General features: G+C 52.1%; 10 protein-coding genes across 10 annotated transcripts; 6 read left to right on the forward strand and 4 right to left on the reverse strand.

Moving 5' to 3' along the window:
- Window positions 1-405: 405 nt before the first annotated feature.
- On the forward strand, window positions 406-671 carry BDQ94DRAFT_132106 (uncharacterized protein). Its single transcript, XM_026763988.1, has one exon. It carries the CDS (start codon window positions 497-499, stop codon window positions 662-664), a length of 168 nt encoding a protein of 55 aa, XP_026631991.1. The 5' UTR covers window positions 406-496; the 3' UTR covers window positions 665-671.
- A 160-nt stretch (window positions 672-831) lies between these two features.
- On the reverse strand, window positions 832-2480 carry rpn8 (proteasome regulatory particle lid subunit RPN8). Its single transcript, XM_026763989.1, has 3 exons — window positions 2117-2480; window positions 1773-2044; window positions 832-1697 (listed from the first exon to the last, which is right to left on the reverse strand). Exons 1-3 carry the CDS (start codon window positions 2298-2300, stop codon window positions 1083-1085), a joined length of 1071 nt encoding a protein of 356 aa, XP_026631992.1. The 5' UTR covers window positions 2301-2480; the 3' UTR covers window positions 832-1082.
- A 267-nt stretch (window positions 2481-2747) lies between these two features.
- On the forward strand, window positions 2748-4380 carry adk1 (adenylate kinase ADK1). The gene is made up of 4 exons (XM_026775686.1): window positions 2748-3219; window positions 3317-3369; window positions 3440-3594; window positions 3657-4380. The coding sequence occupies exons 1-4, from the start codon at window positions 3060-3062 to the stop codon at window positions 4063-4065; spliced, it is 777 nt and encodes a 258-aa protein (XP_026631993.1). The 5' UTR covers window positions 2748-3059; the 3' UTR covers window positions 4066-4380.
- Window position 4381: 1 nt separating this feature from the next.
- Window positions 4382-6000, reverse strand: BDQ94DRAFT_413 (Gfo/Idh/MocA family protein). Its single transcript, XM_026775704.1, has 4 exons — window positions 5837-6000; window positions 5736-5756; window positions 5150-5680; window positions 4382-5046 (listed from the first exon to the last, which is right to left on the reverse strand). The coding sequence occupies exons 1-4, from the start codon at window positions 5868-5870 to the stop codon at window positions 4472-4474; spliced, it is 1161 nt and encodes a 386-aa protein (XP_026631994.1). The 5' UTR covers window positions 5871-6000; the 3' UTR covers window positions 4382-4471.
- Window positions 6001-6139: 139 nt separating this feature from the next.
- BDQ94DRAFT_421 (putative mRNA cleavage factor complex component Pcf11) lies at window positions 6140-9033 on the reverse strand. The gene is made up of 6 exons (XM_026775721.1): window positions 8556-9033; window positions 7987-8442; window positions 7193-7929; window positions 6937-7132; window positions 6514-6882; window positions 6140-6455 (listed from the first exon to the last, which is right to left on the reverse strand). Exons 1-6 carry the CDS (start codon window positions 8721-8723, stop codon window positions 6405-6407), a joined length of 1977 nt encoding a protein of 658 aa, XP_026631995.1. The 5' UTR covers window positions 8724-9033; the 3' UTR covers window positions 6140-6404.
- On the forward strand, window positions 8486-9260 carry BDQ94DRAFT_429 (uncharacterized protein). Its single transcript, XM_026775750.1, has one exon. It carries the CDS (start codon window positions 8751-8753, stop codon window positions 9174-9176), a length of 426 nt encoding a protein of 141 aa, XP_026631996.1. The 5' UTR covers window positions 8486-8750; the 3' UTR covers window positions 9177-9260.
- Window positions 9261-9848: 588 nt separating this feature from the next.
- BDQ94DRAFT_132116 (uncharacterized protein) lies at window positions 9849-10887 on the forward strand. Its single transcript, XM_026763990.1, has 4 exons — window positions 9849-10137; window positions 10204-10228; window positions 10311-10320; window positions 10374-10887. The coding sequence occupies exons 1-4, from the start codon at window positions 10006-10008 to the stop codon at window positions 10477-10479; spliced, it is 273 nt and encodes a 90-aa protein (XP_026631997.1). The 5' UTR covers window positions 9849-10005; the 3' UTR covers window positions 10480-10887.
- Window positions 10888-10973: 86 nt separating this feature from the next.
- BDQ94DRAFT_132119 (putative microtubule binding protein HOOK3) lies at window positions 10974-14342 on the forward strand. Its single transcript, XM_026763991.1, has 7 exons — window positions 10974-12556; window positions 12608-12662; window positions 12723-12790; window positions 12843-12955; window positions 13014-13399; window positions 13694-13789; window positions 13853-14342. Exons 1-7 carry the CDS (start codon window positions 11187-11189, stop codon window positions 14036-14038), a joined length of 2274 nt encoding a protein of 757 aa, XP_026631998.1. The 5' UTR covers window positions 10974-11186; the 3' UTR covers window positions 14039-14342.
- Window positions 13851-14449, forward strand: BDQ94DRAFT_469 (uncharacterized protein). Its single transcript, XM_026775853.1, has one exon. It carries the CDS (start codon window positions 14063-14065, stop codon window positions 14369-14371), a length of 309 nt encoding a protein of 102 aa, XP_026631999.1. The 5' UTR covers window positions 13851-14062; the 3' UTR covers window positions 14372-14449.
- hem13 (coproporphyrinogen oxidase) lies at window positions 14343-16259 on the reverse strand. Its single transcript, XM_026763992.1, has 2 exons — window positions 15699-16259; window positions 14343-15638 (listed from the first exon to the last, which is right to left on the reverse strand). Exons 1-2 carry the CDS (start codon window positions 15909-15911, stop codon window positions 14529-14531), a joined length of 1323 nt encoding a protein of 440 aa, XP_026632000.1. The 5' UTR covers window positions 15912-16259; the 3' UTR covers window positions 14343-14528.
- Between the last annotated feature and the right edge of the window lie 541 nt (window positions 16260-16800).

A 16800-nucleotide genomic window follows, 5' to 3' on the forward strand; every position in this document is an offset into this window, starting at 1 on the left:
TCCCTTGACAACAAATGCTACTACCAAAGATATACCTGACGTCTTCTATGTCCGCTCAGCATCTACCATCTCTCCCGATCAACAGGACCCATTCTCAACCACATCATATTACACCAAAGAACCAGACCCAAAAGGCTACGAAGTCCGGCTAAAGGCCTGGAACTGCACTTGTCCTACTTTTACCCTGAATGCATTCCGAGACCCGGGACTAGATGACGACGAAGAGGCGGACTCATCCTCCACCACTGGTCAGGATGACCCTTCCTTAACAAAGGACAACTACTATCCATTCGGGGGCTCATTAACCCGGAACTCAACTCGCTCCTCTCCTCCCGTGTGCAAGCATCTTCTGGCCTGTTGCCTGGCCGTGCGGTGTCCGGGTCTCTTTGGGAGCGGAGAAGAGGGGTCTGTTTCTGTTGTCAGTGTGGAGGAATTGGCGGGTTGGTGTGCTGGGTGGGGTGGATGATGGAAGCTCTAAAACTTCTTTGTTCATTGTATGTTTCGAGTCGGTGAGGGATCTAGACTATTCTTGGGTGTTTGTTGTTTGCCCTTGTTCTGGGTGAAGCACATGGCATGGTTTTGTCTTTGTTTACTGAGGAGTGGAACAACTTCTCATTGTCTAGAAACATTGATACCGAAGAAGGTTCCGTCTCGGGGGTCATAGTGGAGGGTCTCGATGTTATGGAGACCTGAGTCATGATGGCTGGGAGCCATTACGTGGAAGATGACCCAGTAACACTATGGCATGACGTGTGCAGGCCAGTGGGATGATCGTCTGTTGGATACGTGCCGGTCTACAGAGACTACTACTATTGTGCCGTCTGAGAGCGGCTCCGAATTGTGGAGTCCATTATGGAAGCTCTGGGAGCTTGCAATTCCATAAGTTCATCCTCGACAATACCTCACGCAAGTGCTGCTCTTGAGGGTAGATCCTACCAATACACACATACAGCAGCACCGTTGCTGGCCTACAACAAGCAGATGCCCCGTGGTCGCAATCAGCCGCGTAGAGATTACCGTAATATACATTCGATGGACTGCATTGTTCTAGATGATCGTATCGCATAGAGTCCCTGACCCGTCTACTCCTTCTGGCTCTTCTTGGCCTTCTCCTTGTCTTGACCCTCCTTCTGCTCTCCATTGGCGGCACTGTTGGCCTTCTTCGCGGCCTCCTTCTCGGTCTTGGCCGCGTTGGCCTCCTGTTCCCTCTTCAGCTCGTTCTCTTCTTGTTGCTGCCGGTTCTGGATCTTGTTCTCAATCAAGTCGTGGAATGCGGTGATGGCGCGGATCAAGCTGCTCAAGTAGATCGCCATTAATTGATCGTTGGTCTTGATGCTCATGGCCCGTGCGAGCTCGCTGTTCTCCGTCGGCTGTTCGGGCGCGCCGCTGATGCGCGGCGTGGCGGCTGGTGTGGAAAGGTTGGGGAGGAGGTTGAAGACGTCCTGGAGGTTGCCCAAAATGGCGTGGTTGACGGGGAGTTCGTGGTCAAGAACCTTCTGCAGGTATTGGCCGATGTCGCGCAAACGCAGGTGCAGACCCTGCAGCGACTGAAGCTGCGACGTTATGCGGGTGGAGAGGGTTCCGACAGCGACATCCCTGATATCCCGGAGAAGGTGCTCCACTCCAATTTCCTCAGCTTCCTCAGCTTCGATTATAGACGGGGTGTGGACGAAGGTCTTTGATGTTGTGGTGCCATCCTGTTACAGCATTGTGATGATTAGTCCATATGTCCTTTAACGAGGTCCGGTACGACGGCGCGCATAGTTACTCACATCCTTGATCTCATCCACAGCAAAGTAAGCATCCGTAGGAACGCCGACTTCCTTCGGTTGGACATCCACAATCACCAGCAGAGGGTTCGGTGTGTAGCGCTTGAAGAGTTCGTTGATTTCCAAATCCGAGGCCCGCAGCTTCGGGCCCGAGTGATACCATCCAACCAGCTTCTCACGAGCATTGATCTTCTTGAACATGTCCCTCATCGACTCGACAAAGTTGTGATCTAGGAACCAAACGGAGGGGTCCTTCTCATCTTCCTCGAAGGGTACTGGGAGAAGGAACTGTCAGCACGTGGACACTGAAAGAGATACCGAAGGTAAATAGAAGGTCAATGACGCACCCGCAAAGCTGTTCGATACCCGGACATTCTGGCCCGAGTTCTCACCCAGCAGCACACCAACCACACGTTTCCGGGTACCCTTGGCCGAGCGGCCGTAGTGATCTGCGACGGAGAGAAGAACTAGCGGAGCGACCGTGACGGTGCGCTGAACGAGGGAAAGGGCGTCCGCCGTGGTGGCAGGCATGGCGGAGACAGAAGGAACGCGAGACGAGCTGTCAGCGGTGGAGATAGGACTGGGAGGGGAGGATGAAGGGTCTGTCAGAAGTGTGTGGGAGGGATTGTTGCGGGATAAGCAAGGGGATGAAGATGGGAGATGAAGGAGGAGGAGGAGGAGCGATGACGATGAAGAGGGAAGCTGTTGTTGGTTGGATCAACGGAGAGCCTCTCTGGATTCATTGGAGCTCCGTGCTTGAGCCACACTCGAGTGGCTGATGGTGGGAATTGACACCTCGACACCTCGACACCTGAACATCAGCCACACACATACATTCCGGTGCCTTTATGCCTCAGGCACACAATACGGGACACGTGTTCCGGGACTAGTCCCGAGTCGGACTCTTCAAGGCTCAAACCAGTGGAGATTGGCTCAATGAAAGGACGTCATGTTGGCGATGAGAGATTGCTTCCGGGTCGATGGACGCCTCTGGAGACCACTGAGGATCTACCAAACACCTCCGATCAGAACCCCGAAGGCTAGGGTGCCGGTCGAGGCGAATTTCCCAGGGCGCAGGAACCTCGGGTGGGAGACTCCACTCCCTCCGGTCGGCCTCTTTTCTCCCCCAACATGCACTTTCTCCGTTCCCTTCCCTTTCCCCGGTCTGGTTGATATCTCTTCCTCATTCCTGCCACTTCTCTCCTCTCTTCCCTCTTCCTCCCCCTCCTGTTCCCTTTCCGGACACTTTCTTGAAGCGTTCTCCTTTTCCTCTCCTCTTCTCACATCACAATGGCTCCCATTACGGACGAGGTCGTCAACGGCCTGAAGGACACTATCGGAAAGCTGGAGGCTCGTGTTGAGGAGTTGGAAGGCCGCCTCAGCAACCAGGTCAAGCCTAAGTCGGTTGCTGAGCAGATGCGCATCATCCTGATGGGACCTCCTGGTGCCGGTATGTTTTCCATTGACAATCCTTGGATCCTTTCTACATCCTATCCTCGTTCCCTGCTTTTCCGTGCTGCGGAATTCTGACCGATTCTCCAAACTAGGCAAGGGTACCCAGGCTCCCCGGCTGAAGGAGAAGTACTGTGTCTGCCACTTGGTAAGCCATCCATCGGGCTGTCATTGTATGGTCTTGAGCCCAATACTAATGTCTATTTCCATTCATGCAGGCCACCGGTGACATGCTGCGCTCCCAGGTCGCCAAGAAGACCGCGTTGGGTAAGGAGGCTAAGAAGATCATGGACCAGGGTGGTCTGGTCAGCGATGAGATCATGGTCAACATGATCCAGAGCGAGCTTGACAACAACGCCGAGTGCAAGAACGGGTTGGTAATCTGATCTTCATGCGATACTGCTTAGTTGGCTGACGGCGCGCGCCTCTTTCTAGATTCATCCTGGATGGTTTCCCCCGTACCGTTGCCCAGGCTGAGCGTCTGGACGACATGCTTAACGCTCGCCAGCAGAAGCTCCAGCACGCCGTTGAGCTTCAGATTGACGATGCCCTTCTGGTGGCCCGTATCACCGGACGTCTCGTCCACCCGGCTTCCGGCCGCTCCTACCACAAGATCTTCAACCCCCCCAAGGAGGAGATGAAGGACGACGTTACTGGCGAGCCCCTGATCCAGCGCTCCGACGATAACGCCGATACCCTCAAGAAGCGCCTCGGCACCTACCACGCCCAGACCGCCCCCGTTGTCGAGTACTACAAGAAGACCGGTATCTGGCGCGGCATTGACGCCAGCCAGGAGCCTGGCCAGGTCTGGAAGAGCTTGCTCGGCGTTTTCCGCCAGAACTAGATGCCTTTAATGGCAGAGGACGTCCACCTTTGAGGCCGGAGTGATGTACCTTAGTGATACCCATCGTTCCGGTGCTTATGTCTTTGCCCGGAGGTAGAGGCTTTCTGGTTGCCCTCATGGGCCGGTGAAGAAAGGCAGAAAAAAAGACCTGCGTTGTCCGGGAATGGAAATTGTCTTTCTCATGTCCTTATATAGACTCATGCCTTCCGGCCGGATATCTCTGTTTTTGTATAGTAGTAATTTCGGAATGCGAATAACCTCCGACAAGTAAACCGCAATGATAATGTAGTCGTTGACCCTTTGATTTGGAGTATACAAGCCAACGATATTTACCCTCAACAAACCTCATATCAACAAAACATGAAACACCAAATCACATCATTCGATTTACAGGACTATAATGGATCTACAGCTGCGTAGGATACACAGTCGACTCGATCTTCTCCGGATAAGTCAACCCTCCCTGCCGTCTAACCTCATCCATCACCTCCATAATCACGATACTCTCCTCCCACGGCAGAGTCTCGCTCTCCAGCTTTCCATCCCTCAGGCACCGCGCCACCTCATCCGCCTCCCAGAACATACCCTTCCCACCGCCAGGGAACGGACACTCAACCTCCTTAACCTCACCCTCTCCCTTGGCGGGGATAATACGGTATCGCTCAGGCCGGAACGCCGGCCCATCCACCTGGATCTCACCCTTCGTACCCTGGATCCGGATGGCCGGACGGGCGGTGTTTGCCTCATCGGGGTCAGTAGAGACGCGGAGATGCGTCATGGCCACGGCCTGCGACTGGCCCGGATGAGGTAGGTTGGAGGGAGTGCTGGTCGGGAAGCTCAAGAGGATGGTAGTGGCCTCGTCGGCGCCCGTTAGATGGTAAAGTGTCATATGGGCGGAGATGGCAGAGGGAGGTTTACGTTGGTCCCGGGGGAGGGTGTGATAAAGGGTCTGGAAGACCCAGGTTAGGGAGTAGATTCCCACTGCACGTTCGATATAGTTAGTCATCTGCCCTACGCAGGGGAGGAGAGATGAACTGAAATAAGAGAAATGAGAAGGGAGGGTTCGTGAATGGGTGCGGCTTACAATCCAACAGACAACCACCCGCCAAATCCTTATTAACCATACGATGCTCCGTGCCCCATCTCTCCTCAACCGGGTCTCCGAAACTGTTATCAGAGATGACCCGCAAAACCTCGCCGATAGCGCCCTGCTTGATCAAATCTCTGATCTGGATACTGAGAGGGAAGTAGCGAGTCCAGACAGCTTCCATGAGGAAGAGATTCTTCTTCTGAGCGGTCTCGCATAGGATCTTGGCCTGAGCAGCATTGACGGTGAAGGCCTTCTCACAGAGGACATGTTTTCCGGCGTTAAGAGCCAGCATGACATTCTGGAAGTGGTGGGAGTGCGGAGTTGCGACGTAAACGACATCGACGTTGGCGTCGGCTACAAGATCTTCATAGGAGCCATAGGCGGCACAGGGGGATGGGATACCGGTGTCTGAGATGAATTTCTCTGCTCGTGCGGCGTTGGAGGAGGATGCTACGGCCACGACGGTGTGAGAGACGTCGGTGACGTTGCGGACGTTGGGGTCTCTAAGGAGGTCACGGGTGAAGACTGCATTTACTTTGTTAGAGAAACTGGTGGTTGTGAGCTGGGGTGAGAGGCTTACCATCAGCGATCCACCCCGTAGCTGTATATGTGCAATGCCATCCGCGTTCGTTAGCCCGGGGATCTTTTTGTTTGTTTGGATGCGGGGAAATTGATCCCTACCCATGATACCCCACCGGATGTTGTGGGGAGCCATTGTGAAGATGAAGACTGGAGATTCTGGGATGCTGAGCGAGGATGAATAAAGCTAAGAAGTACTGCGCAGTCGAACGGATATCTGGGTTCTGAAGAACGCTGGACAGATGTTGAGGGGGAGTGAGAATTAAAGAAGTAATTCTTGTTACGTTGAGCGGAGTTGCGCCGAGCGGGGCAGCTTCATTTGCCGACGTCATTCGCCGAAACTATGAAGATTGGGGTTTATCTGTATATAGTGGTTCTACGTAGTAAAACACATCCAGGATGTATATAATGACCTGATATTTGGTTCATCTGGTTCTACAATGGGATACTATATACAAGGCAGCGAGCCCGGGAGTGCTGTATGTGTCCTGTGATCCATCACCATCATCACTTGCCCCGGAACGCCCAGAGGAAGGGATTTCATTCACCTTCCCATGCAATAAAAACAGCCGTCAAGCTGAATGAATGATGCATCTTCGCTCAAAAGCAGAGAATCATCAACAAAGAGTAGAAGAAGAAGGAAAGGAGGAGAAGGGAGTGTACACCCCAATCACACGGGCTCTGTTTTAATCCGCACATTGGACCCAGGAGAGTCGGTCCCCTATAGTACGTGTTAGTCACTGGGATTGCTGAATATCTCTCATTATTTCATCACTCACCTCGGCCTTGCGTTTGCCCAAAACAGACTCGGGAGTCCCAGTTCGTCCTGATGGCGTCCCCCGGCTGGCTGGCGTAGGTCCGTTATTGGTAACTTCGGCGTAGCAACTAGCATGGTACACGCGACTTCCCACCTTGACCGCATCCTGCCAGATCCAGTCCTGCACATCCTCCGACCATGTCGACTCAAACTTCTCCTGGCAGATAGGGCAAGGGGTGTTTCGCAATGTTGCATCATTCGGGGCGTGGATCCACTGCTTGGGAGGCCCCTTCTTAGTTGCAGCGCCGTCAGCACCAGCAACATCCTCAGCGGAGGCCTCCGTCTCCGCAAGATCTTGTTCGTCACCCGCCTCACGAGATTTAATCCAATCCTGGAGATACTTAGTCCTGCAGAATAAATGGTTCGAGAATGGTTCGTGACTTACCCGTTCATCAACGTACCAGCTGCGGTTCTGGGCCCGCCTAGCTGCCTCAGACATGCGCTGGTTGGTGCGGAAGTGCCAATCCAAATGGCGAGCCTTCTTCTCCTTCCCTTCCTCTGTTGCAAAGAAACGTTGACCGCATGTTCCACACCGGTTTGACCGCGTCTCGTAGAGGCTGGAGATCAGCATTTGCCGAGGGCTGAGGGTTCATTGAGTTAGAGATATGAAAACCAATGTAGCCTTAACATAAGACACTCACATTTTGATGGACGCTGTGCTCATTTGAACGTTGATCTGCGCATTAGATGTACCTTGCTGTGTCTGCGGTGTTGCGACTGGAGGCGTGACTCGCACCTGACCAGGTACAATTAATGGAAAAGCAGGCGTGACATTTGGCGGCGGAGCAGCAGTGAAAGGGGCTGGAGGTGCCGAGGCCGGTGGCAGTAAGCCCTGTGCTCTTAGGGCTGCAATGAGAGGATTTTCCGGTGCGGCGCTGACGGAAGGCTGCGGCGCGGTGGTATTAGTGGGCATCTGCGGTAGGATGTTGTGAATTTGAGGTGGCGGAGTCGGCTGCTGACGTGTAGCAGTAGCTTTGAGGAGCCCGGCAAGCGTGCCAGGATTGAGAAGCTGTTGTAAAGGTTGCGAAAGTGTTTGGGCTGGAGGAGTAGCCATGGGGGGCGTTGAAACGGCTGGGACACTTGGAGCCATAGCCTGAGGAGCCGGCATTGCAGGCTTCGGAGCGAGAGCTGAAACCTGGTCGCGGACGAGCTTCAATTGTTCCTGGGTAAGTTCTTGCCGTTGCAAGATACCCTGAAGATCTAGAAGAGCCTTCAGTCGTTGCTGTATCGAAGGGTCCAGTGGATTGTTTGCAAAATCGTTCCTGGCGGTGGCAATAAGAGCCTCGATATCTCGGTTGAGAACCGCGAGATCAACCTCTGTTGAGCGTGGCTGGGCTTGGGGAGTTGGTGTTCCCCGCGAAGAGTACGATTCACCCTGCTATTTATATAAGACCTTCCGCCATAGTATGGCTCTGGAATGTAAGATGATACTTACCGATGGTGGATATCCGTGACCAGAGCCATTGCGCTGGTAATGCATGGGTAAAGCCTGGTTTGCCGCAGGTGGATGGCGGCCCATGCCTTGCGGTGGTGTAGGAGTGCTGTTCCAAGCTGGAGGAGTGCCAACTCGACCGCGAGCGAGGATGTCTTGTTGGGTTCGGGCCTGCTGCTGCTGAAGCGCTGCAGTCCTTGCTTTGATCAGAGCACTCTCGATACTGCGAGTAATTTCTGGAGGAAAAACGGGCCTGGTGTCGAGGGAACCCGGAACCGGCTCCTTCCAGGTCTTGAGCATCTCATCCAACTTCTTGCGCGTCTGCGAATCGACCAGTGTGTAGGCGTTCATAAAGGTCTGATACAGATTGCGACCCAGGAACAGAGTGTAGGGCGTGCCTACGTTCTTGACAATCGAATCGACTACATACAAGGCGGGCAACTTCTGAGCCGGCGGAGTCTACAGAGCAGATTAGAACTCGTTTCATCCCAAAGAGAGACTACAGACGGGTTGTGCGTCTCGTCAGGTCCGACGAGGCCCAACCGGTGGTATTCTGAGAGCGTGTCACCTACTGTTCGAATGTGGTTCTCCAACACGCGGGAGATGGCCATCGCATGTTCAGTGTTTTCTTTGGCTATGACAGTCAGATTGCTGATCTGAAACCTGTCATTGTTGGTTAGATCTTCCAAGGAATTCTTGTAATCCTCGGCAACTTCGTCGGAGGCCAACCCGGATGACATGGTGGGCAGATACAAAGGCTGATAAGGATGATGAAGGGGGAACAGGGGGAAAGCGAGGATAAGAAAAGGGTATTGACAAAGAAGAAAGAAATGAACAATGGACGAGTGCTAAAGAAGGGCGTAACACTCGAAAGAATATTTATGTTCCTTTTGTTTGTCCTTTCCTCTGATTCCTCCTCTTTATTTAATTATTTGGTCTTTTCTCTTGTCTTTTTCAGTTCCTTTCCTTGTCCTCTAGACTTTGTAAACTTTTTTTTTCTTGCTTTTTTTTCTCTGGCTTTCTTCTTCTTCTTATTTCCCCCCTTTTTTGTTAGGAACTTGTCCTTCTTATTGCTTTGTTTCTCTCTTCTTTTGCTCCTCTTTTTTCCCACTGGGTTTGTCCCTTTTACCACCGTATATAAAATTTCCTATTTCCGCTTCCTTTGTTTCTCTCCAAATAAAGGTGTCTCCTGAGAGTGCAAGAGATGGAAAGAGCTGTCGGAACTTGTAGAATGCTTGCTAGCTATCTTGGTCAGACTTGAGACAACAACAGGAGGCCGCAAGCGCAAATCCTCCACCAGAACCCGAAAGTCAACAAAGAACCCGCGCTACAACACTCCGTCAACCCAGTGTTAATCAATCTACCTCATACAATCACCCGTACTGATTGACCCTTCCAGTAAACAATAACCAGTAGAGGAACCAAACCGGGACGAAGGGGGGTTGATGAAAGATGGAGAGGGGGAAAGAAAGGTCTTGGAGTGAAGTCGGGAAATACCCCCAGCTGTTACACACCTTGGGGGGAAAATCGGACGTGCAAAGGGGACCAAGGTAGAATGAAAACCGGCTAAATTGGAAGATGGAAGCTCGAACAGAATGACCAGGAAATAGCAAAGCAACCCAGAGTCGGCCGGGATGAAGCGAGGGAAAGGGAGGCGAACAGGGAGCAGGAGAGGCAGGCAGAATTGCGGAAGTTGCGCTCACGAGGTCCGAAGAATAGAAAGCGTCAGCGCCGCGGCGTGACTGGCTGAGTCAGCACACTAGGTTGAGACTTGGTCCTTATCCGTTACCGACTAACCCCAATCGGGCAATGCATTCCAGCGCTCTCGTGAATCGCCGTGAGTGGATAGTATGACGCAGTCACACCTTACTTCCCCCAAGATACTACTAGGTACAACCCCATCTTCATCACCTCCATCTCTATATCACAACCATTGAAACTTGAATCTGGATATTGGTATTACTATTGGTTTTTAGGAAAGGTTGCTTTCTACGCGTCGAGCCCAGTGTCGAATTCTTCACCATGAAGTTGTCTGCTACTGCTACCGTCTTGGGGTTGCTTCCCTTGGCCCTGGCCGAATCGATTCTGGTCACGTTCCCTTCAGGTACCCCTGACTCGGTGGTTGATCAGGCAAAGCAATCAGTTAAGGACGCTGTATGTGACCGGGTGCTTTGACAGCGTTGGCACATCTCTATTTTACTGACTGGTCGTTTCTGGTAGGGTGGCAAGATCACCCATAATTACAGTAAGCATCATGCAGCGTTCCTAGTTCCCTAGTCATCCTTGCGTTTTGGGTAGTGGCAGTGCTAACATGTCGCTTTCTACAGCTTTGCTCAAGTAATTCTCTCCTGAAAGTTCCGGAGTGCTTGGTCTGACATACATACACACAGGGGCTTCGCAGCCGACACCAAGGACGATTCGGTTCAACAGCTGTCGACTGAATTCGCAGCATACAATCCAACTATTGAGAAAGACATCACTGTCACTATCCAGTAATGGGATATTGGATATTCCGAGAGAAGAAGCTCCCTTTTCTCCATTCCATATTGGTACTGAATGATGGATGGTTCTCCCGCTGGTTTCGGGGCTTGACCGTTGATGCTCGATAATGGATGAATAGATGGGGGAAAACTAGCCTAGATTGTAATTCAGGATTTCTATGTATCATTGTCTTTCTCTGTTTTGAGAAAGGGAGTATGTGTCTCGTCGCCTGAATGAACCATGTTATGGACTTCTAAAGCCGGCGACTGTTTCCCATAACTCAACAAACAACAAAATCACCATGACATGAATAACTGACTTGGATAATTCGTCACAATTTTAAATTTTATGAACCACTTTGATCTTTGGTGGGTGTTGTTTCATATGGTGGAAGTAGAAAATAGGAAGCAACGCCGTGGGTGATCCTGAATGTTTCCCTTCCCAAGCGGGACTTCGGTATTTATAGCTCGTCGATGCGCGTAGCGTGGATCCCGCCTCCAACGCCCCGGAGGCGCTCAAAAAAGGATCTCATCGAGGCACAGTCCTCATCCTCCACCGTCCAGGTTCAAATTTAACCGTGCTGAGGGGTCGCAATTAGCCCCTCCTGGCCCCGACCCGAATACAATTGCCGGCAATTCCACCCAGCCGTTACTGGAATTTGCAACAACCGCCGTGTTCCCCGCCCAGTTGATTGCCCCCGATTGCAGCCAACATCGCCGACCATGGCTGCGGAGCATACCGTCACCCAGGCCCTGCTGGAATGGGTTAACAGTTTCGCCTTGGGCAAGACTATCCGGACGACCGAGGAGTTGTCGGATGGCACCATCATCTGGGAAATCCTGCAGGATATCGATCCGCAGTATTTCCTCGATGAGATCCCCCAGCGCGCCCCGTCCGACCACTGGCTATCCAAATGGCAGAACCTGAAACATATCCACAAGTTGCTCGTCAACTACATCCGCCAACAGCCCGATGGCATGCCCACAGGTCTCGACCCCAACCCCAACCTCGAATTGGTCGCCGAGAAGAACTCCGTCAAGGAGGCCAACAAACTCCTGAAGCTCCTTCTGATCGCCGCCATCCGCTCTCCCAACGCGCAGACCTACGTCGAAACCCTTCAGAGCCTAAGTACCCCGACGCAAGAAACCCTGAAAAACATCTTCGAGGAAGCTCAGAATGGTCAGCATGAGGCTATTGATGGTGAGGACGATGTCAAGGAGGAGCGGGATCTGCCCGTCGACCCCGAGCTGCAGTTTGAAGAGCGGGTAGGAAAGGTGTTGGCGGAGAATAACCGGATGGCGCGTGAGAAGAAGGACATGCAGAAGCAGATCGATGACATGCACGATCGCCTGGCGCGCCTCCAGGAGAACAATGACACCTTACAAAGCCGGCTTGCATCGACCGAGGATCGACTAGTCAACTTGAGGTCTGGGAAGGGTGATCTTGGACTCAGTGCAAAGGCTCTTGAGTCCAAATCCCGTCAACAGGAAGACATCATCGCAACCCAGGAAGCAAGGCTGGCTACAGCGCAGGATGAGATCGACAGTCTACGCATGACGGTGGAGTCATTACGCGTCAAGAACCAACGATTCCAGAAGCTCCAGGATGACTATGACGAGCTGAAGACTGAGCGAGATCAACTTGCTCGCAAGGCGAACGCAGCCGAAAAGTACCGCCAGAAGCTGCAGGCTAGCCAGGACTTCGAGAAAGAGAACCAGTCACTCAAGAACCAGATTAAAGACTTCCAGCAACAGCTCAAGGAGGCGGATTCGCAGCAGAAATGGAACTCCGAGCGTGAGGTGGAGCTGGAAGAATACCGCAGAGTTTTGCCTCGCATTGAGCAGGAGTGCAGTGAAATCCAGAACCTGAAGAAGCAACTCGAATTTAACAATCATGCCCTCACAGAGCGTCTTAGTAACGCCGATGAGCAGCGCGAACGTGATGATGCTTTGATAAGTGAGCTCCGTGAGCGAATCCGTGAATTGGAAGGTTCTCCTGGAAGCCCATCCCTGACGCCGGGTACCGAGACTCCCAAGCTCGAGGGAACTCTACAGAAAGACTTTGAGGCGATCGGTGTGAAGGAATCACAGCTGTTAGGAGACCTTGTGCTGCAGCAACGGAGATCTAGGCTAACTCGCTACAGGAAATCTGAGAATGAAGAGCTGAAAAAGGAAGTGGAATCCCTCAAAGGGCCATCAGTATGTTTACGTATTACGACTACTATCACCTTATCTCAGGCCGCTAACAATGTACCACAGGTGGGATTGGACTTTTCCGAGGCTTTCAATGAAACACTGCAACAAGCTCGCGCAAACTCTTCGCAGAGGTACTTCCTACTAGAAGCAGCGTAGCTAGTATAAACGCTAATGGTGCACCAGTGATGATTATTGGAAGTTGTACGACCAGTATACCTCTGCCCTCAAGAGATTGGCCGAAGCCCAAGAAGCTCTCGACGTATCCAAGAGATCGCTGAACGATGCGCTGGCAGAAAGTGAGTAGCTACTGTTTGGCGAAAACCTTGCTTATGAAATGTGCTCACATGAATACAGTCGAATTGTCCAATAAAGAGAACTTGGATCTCATCGCTGAGATCAAAGCGAGCAGCGCAGCAGATTTGACCAAGGCTCGCGAAGGAGAAGATGATGCTATGCGCAGACTGTACAATCTGCAGGCCGAGCTTGATTCAACCCAGGCTTTAGTCCAAGTCACATGTGCCGAACGTGACGATCTGCGAAACTTGCTCGAGAAGAAGCAAGCCGAGTTCCGTGCGGAAGATCACGAAGCCGCAGAGGAAATGAAGAAGCTGCTGGCCGAACTCACTGCACAGGAAAATGGCGATGATCAGGAAGCTGCTCAGAAGTCGGCTGTAGAGCTCATTAGACAGGTCGCCGCACAGATTGAGAAGAATCTGGAAAGGCTGGCGAAGCGCGCAGAGGTCAGTTATAAGAAACCCTATCGACTCTCAACTTGTGTTATTCCGAGCCAGGCAAGGCCTATTCGTCTTGGTAGCCTCAGTGGCGACAGGAAACGTCTCGATCTTCTTGCAGATCGGCCATTTGGCGATTCGACCCAGATATTAGCTGCGAAGGCACCCGGTCTATCGCGACTGGGTCGATTAATCGCCAGAAGGTTCAGGCGTTGAGGCCCAGCTGCCACCTTGACCCATTGTTACATCCTATCCCGTTCGCATTCTACGGTCTACAAAAGACTAACACGAATCATCTTGCAGTATATTCACCAACAGAACGAACACATCAAGTTCCTCCAAGAGCGGATAAAGCAACTCGAAGAGGATACGGATGATGGAATTAGCAAAGAGCGCGAGGTAAGTTGTCACTTGAGACTGACTGACTACATCAAGTCACTAATATTCAAATCCTCCAAACAGCTCGAACTCCAGAAGATAATCGATGCTCAAGCGCGGGAGCTGACTTTGATGAGCTCCTCCTGGTACGAACTCCAGAACCGATTACAAAACAACAATATCGGCCTGGCCCGGTACCGGAATGGATCCCTAGCCGATGCTCAGAAGGGCTGGCTAGCCAGGCAAAGAAGCGTGGTCGCTGGTCGATAAAGCTCCGGTTTGTATGTTGGCGATATGGTTTACGTCCTATCTCTTCTTCGTACATGTCTTTCTAATTCTCCCCTTTTATTTCTTTCCCTTTTTTTTTTCCCGCCATGTGCATTTTCCATTGTTATCAAGACTGTTGTTATTGTTGTTGTTATACCTTTTTCTTTCTACATACATATGTTTTCGTTGCTCGCCGCGCTATACCAGCTTGTTGCGGCTCAACTACTACGACTACTACTACCCCCCTGGTTTCCGTTGGAGCTTGATCGGCATTATAAACATATCATATGCACCATTATGGCATTGTTGCATGGATTAGACATGTGTATATCTTGAAAGTTTTTCTCTTCCTGATTTCTAGAGGCAGTTCTGCTTTTGACGTGACGTAGCCCATAGATGCAGCTCATAAAGTAATATACATGCAGATAATACATATTTTTCAAAGGAAAGGAAACCATAATCCTTGCTGATGATCTCTCTAATTCAGCAGCAATTACACCCATTGTCTGGGATGTTTCAAAACATCCATGATCTCCTTCTCGCGCTCCTTGCCCTCGCCCAGAAGCGCCTCATCACCATCTACGGAATCCTCCGTCCGGGTTCCCGATACGGGGTCCATGTAAGCCCAGCTTGCCGTGCGGGGCAAACTCATCAGAATACTCTCGATGCGGGCATTAGGAGTGCGGAGACCGAAGCTAGTACCGCGGTCATAGACGAGGTTGAACTCGACGTAGCGACCGCGTCGGAGCTGTTGCCATTCCTTTTGCTCAGGCGTGAAGGGCATGTCCTTCCGGCGTTCGATAATGGGGACATAAGAGGGGAGGAAAGAAGCGAGACCGTCTGAGACGAAGGAGAAGAGAGTCTCTTGGGGATTTTGGGATGAGGTCGACGAGGACTGGAGGAAGCTGGCGTCCAGGTCATCGAAGAAGATACCTCCTACACCGCGGCATTCGCGGCGGTGGGGGATATAGAAGTACTTATCGCACCAGGCTTTGAACTTCGGGTAGTATGTGGCGTCGTGACGATCACAAGCATCTTTGATGGTCTGGTGGAAATGTCTGGCGTCTTCGGGGAATAGGTAAGTTGGGGTCAGATCTGTGCCGCCACCGAACCACCAGTTCTTGTCGCCGTTGAGGGGGTCTTTAGGATCGGATGTCTCGAAGTACCGGTAGTTCAGGTGGACGGTTGGGGCCATGGGGTTGTGGGGGTGGAGAACGAGGGACAGGCCGGCGGCGAAGAAGCTCAAGGAGTCCACATCGGCGCCGACGAAGGACTTGTGGTCCGCGCGCATCTTCTCAATGGCTGGCCGGGGAAGTTCGCCGTAGACGATGGACACATTGACTCCGGCTTTCTCGAAGACGTTTCCGTCTTGGAGGACACAGGATATTCCACCTCCGCCGTTGGGGCGCGTCCAGGTATCAGTCTTGAATTGCTTTCCATCTATCCGGCTTAGCTCTTCAATGATTTTCTGCTGGTGATCTTTGATCAGCTTCTCCATGCGCAGGCGCATGGGAGATTGTTCGCTGATTGTGGCTTGCTTCTTAAGCGTTTCATCGAGCTCCACGAGGGATGGAGAGTCGAGTTCGGTCACTTCTTCCGTCATCTATATTGGAAATGGTCAGGTTGAGGCATTCGCGCAAGTTATATGGTGGGTGAGGTCTACCATGGAATACACCAAAGCACCGATAAAGGGCACACCAATGGCCAGCCGTAGGTATGGTCTCCAGACAGTGAATGGTTTGGGTTCGGAAGGAGGCTTCTGTTCCGAGGAGTATCTGCGAAAGGGCGCTGAGAGGTTGCGAGGTGTGCGACAGGATCGAGATGAGAATTGGCAGAGCGACCTCCGAAGAGGCATATATGGCCGGGGAACAGCCATTGTTAGAGAGTAAATTGAATTGGCTGATCTGCCAAAGATCAGGTGGTGCCAGGTATTGCGCCTGTCGAGAATCAACCGGTCCTTGTTCCCTCCGAGCTCCACCTATGGTCTGGAGCCAGTAGTGGATAGGGATTTGGTAATGGAGGAATTGTTCAGATCATCGGCTCCGAGGCACAGTATGGGACCACCTGCGGCCTCAATATTCCGGAATGTCGTGAGGATATGAACTTGTTTGCACGGTTTGCTATGGTTGTTGAGTTTGTCTGGGTTTGGGACCCGGCCCGGCTGAGATAAGCACTTTGCATGGTTTGCTGGGCTACCACCCTCGGTCCGAACATCCCCAGGCAGCAGCACAACATCAAGCGGGGTTGCTCCAGGAGTGAAGAAATGTGTCAGTTACTAGCAGAGTAGATTCAACTACGTTACTTGGCAGATATTGAACGATCTGAGTCACTCAAGACCAGTTACTAGATTGGTAGAGTGTAGAAGGCGTGGGTGCTGCACCGAGCGGTAGACAGTGATCATTCTAGCATGGAAAACCCCATAATCTAGGCGCTGATCCTAAGTGGAGGCTGGAGGCAACGCCCGCCGAGCTACCACTTCACTACCGATGCAGTATATCGAAGGCGGCCCAGCTCGATGACAACCAGACGGTATCATCCGCATTGGTCATTTGGATGAGTGCACGACATCCACGTGCCAGAATGACGACAGGAACTGCCCTGACGGACTGGCTTTCGATATCCGGAAGATGATCGAATGTGCTTCGAATCGAGCCAGCACATGACCCGGCCTGACTCACGTGTGGGGCCGCTCACCGCCTCCACCCCGTGATCCACGCTTGCCTGGCGGCCTTATCAGCCGTGGAAGCCGTTCCCTCACCAAATGA

The sequence above is a fragment of the Aspergillus welwitschiae genome (genome assembly GCF_003344945.1).
Source record: "Aspergillus welwitschiae strain CBS 139.54b unplaced genomic scaffold BDQ94scaffold_1, whole genome shotgun sequence".
NCBI classification, from domain to species: domain Eukaryota; kingdom Fungi; phylum Ascomycota; class Eurotiomycetes; order Eurotiales; family Aspergillaceae; genus Aspergillus; species Aspergillus welwitschiae.